Source organism: Camelina sativa, chromosome 19 (assembly GCF_000633955.1).
Source record: "Camelina sativa cultivar DH55 chromosome 19, Cs, whole genome shotgun sequence".
Classification (NCBI taxonomy): Eukaryota; Viridiplantae; Streptophyta; class Magnoliopsida; order Brassicales; family Brassicaceae; genus Camelina; species Camelina sativa.
The window spans coordinates 10,602,806-10,603,709 of NC_025703.1; the positions used below are offsets into that span (position 1 = coordinate 10,602,806).

At 38.4% G+C, this 904-nt stretch overlaps 1 protein-coding gene across 2 annotated transcripts in view; it reads left to right on the top strand.

Annotated features, from left to right (window-relative positions):
• The window catches only part of LOC104765900 (probable mitochondrial adenine nucleotide transporter BTL1), a gene marked incomplete in the record, with an annotated part of 3,378 nt that continues 2,476 nt past the window's right edge, over nt 3-904 (top strand). Inside the window, 4 exon segments of one of the 2 annotated variants that reach the window (XM_019241353.1) lie at nt 3-82; nt 216-371; nt 566-660; nt 758-904. In XM_019241353.1, the coding sequence (XP_019096898.1) occupies nt 246-371; nt 566-660; nt 758-904 (368 nt within the window). 2 annotated transcript variants of the gene reach the window in all.

Below are 904 nucleotides of genomic sequence, written 5' to 3' on the forward strand. Positions count from 1 at the left end.
AGAAGCACATAAACCCTAAAAAAGCTTAAATCTTCATCTTCCCATAAATTAATAATAATATAGTATACACTTCTCTAACTAGGTCTGTTGTCACACAATCTAATAGAAAGTTTGTTTTTTTTTATTTTCTTCTTCTGATTATGTTTAATTGAATATTCTCTGTTGCCCTTTCTGTGAATCTCCTGTTCTCTGTCTCTGATAAAAATCTTTGATAGAAGAACAAAACTGAGACAGAGAGACCGGAAATGGCAATGGTTGTTCCAAAACAAGGGCTTGTGGTGGTTATGGAGAAGGACTCTGTTTCTTCAGCTTCATCTGATTCTCATCTTCGTCTCCAACCTCAGTTTCCTGACTTTACTATTCCTGTTAAAGTGAGTTCCTTTTTTCCTGGTCCCAGTCTCTCTGCTTCCTGTTCATTAGAATATTTGAATTTCTTAGTGGTGCCGTGAGTTTTCATTATCTGTGTTGTGTTGTGGTAAATCGTTTGGTTTGGATATGCAAATCTCTGTTGGTAACCATGATTGGATGATTTTATTGGAACCATTGTGTGTTTGTGTTGATTCAGGATTTCTTCAAGTCTAGGGAAGCCCGTGAGTTTCTTAGTGGGGCTTTAGCTGGAGCTATGACAAAAGCTGTTCTTGCTCCACTTGAGACTATAAGGTCTGTATAGTCCCTTCCCTTGTAATTATCTCCTTAATGTTGTTATTAATCCACTTTGATTATCTGACTGCATTTTGTGCTGTGTGAAACCTGGCAGGACAAGAATGATTGTTGGTGTCGGATCGAGAAGCATCCCAGGTAGTTTTATTGAAGTCGTACAGAAGCAAGGGTGGCAAGGTCTTTGGGCTGGCAACGAAATTAATATGATACGAATCATTCCAACTCAAGCTATTGAGTTGGGGAC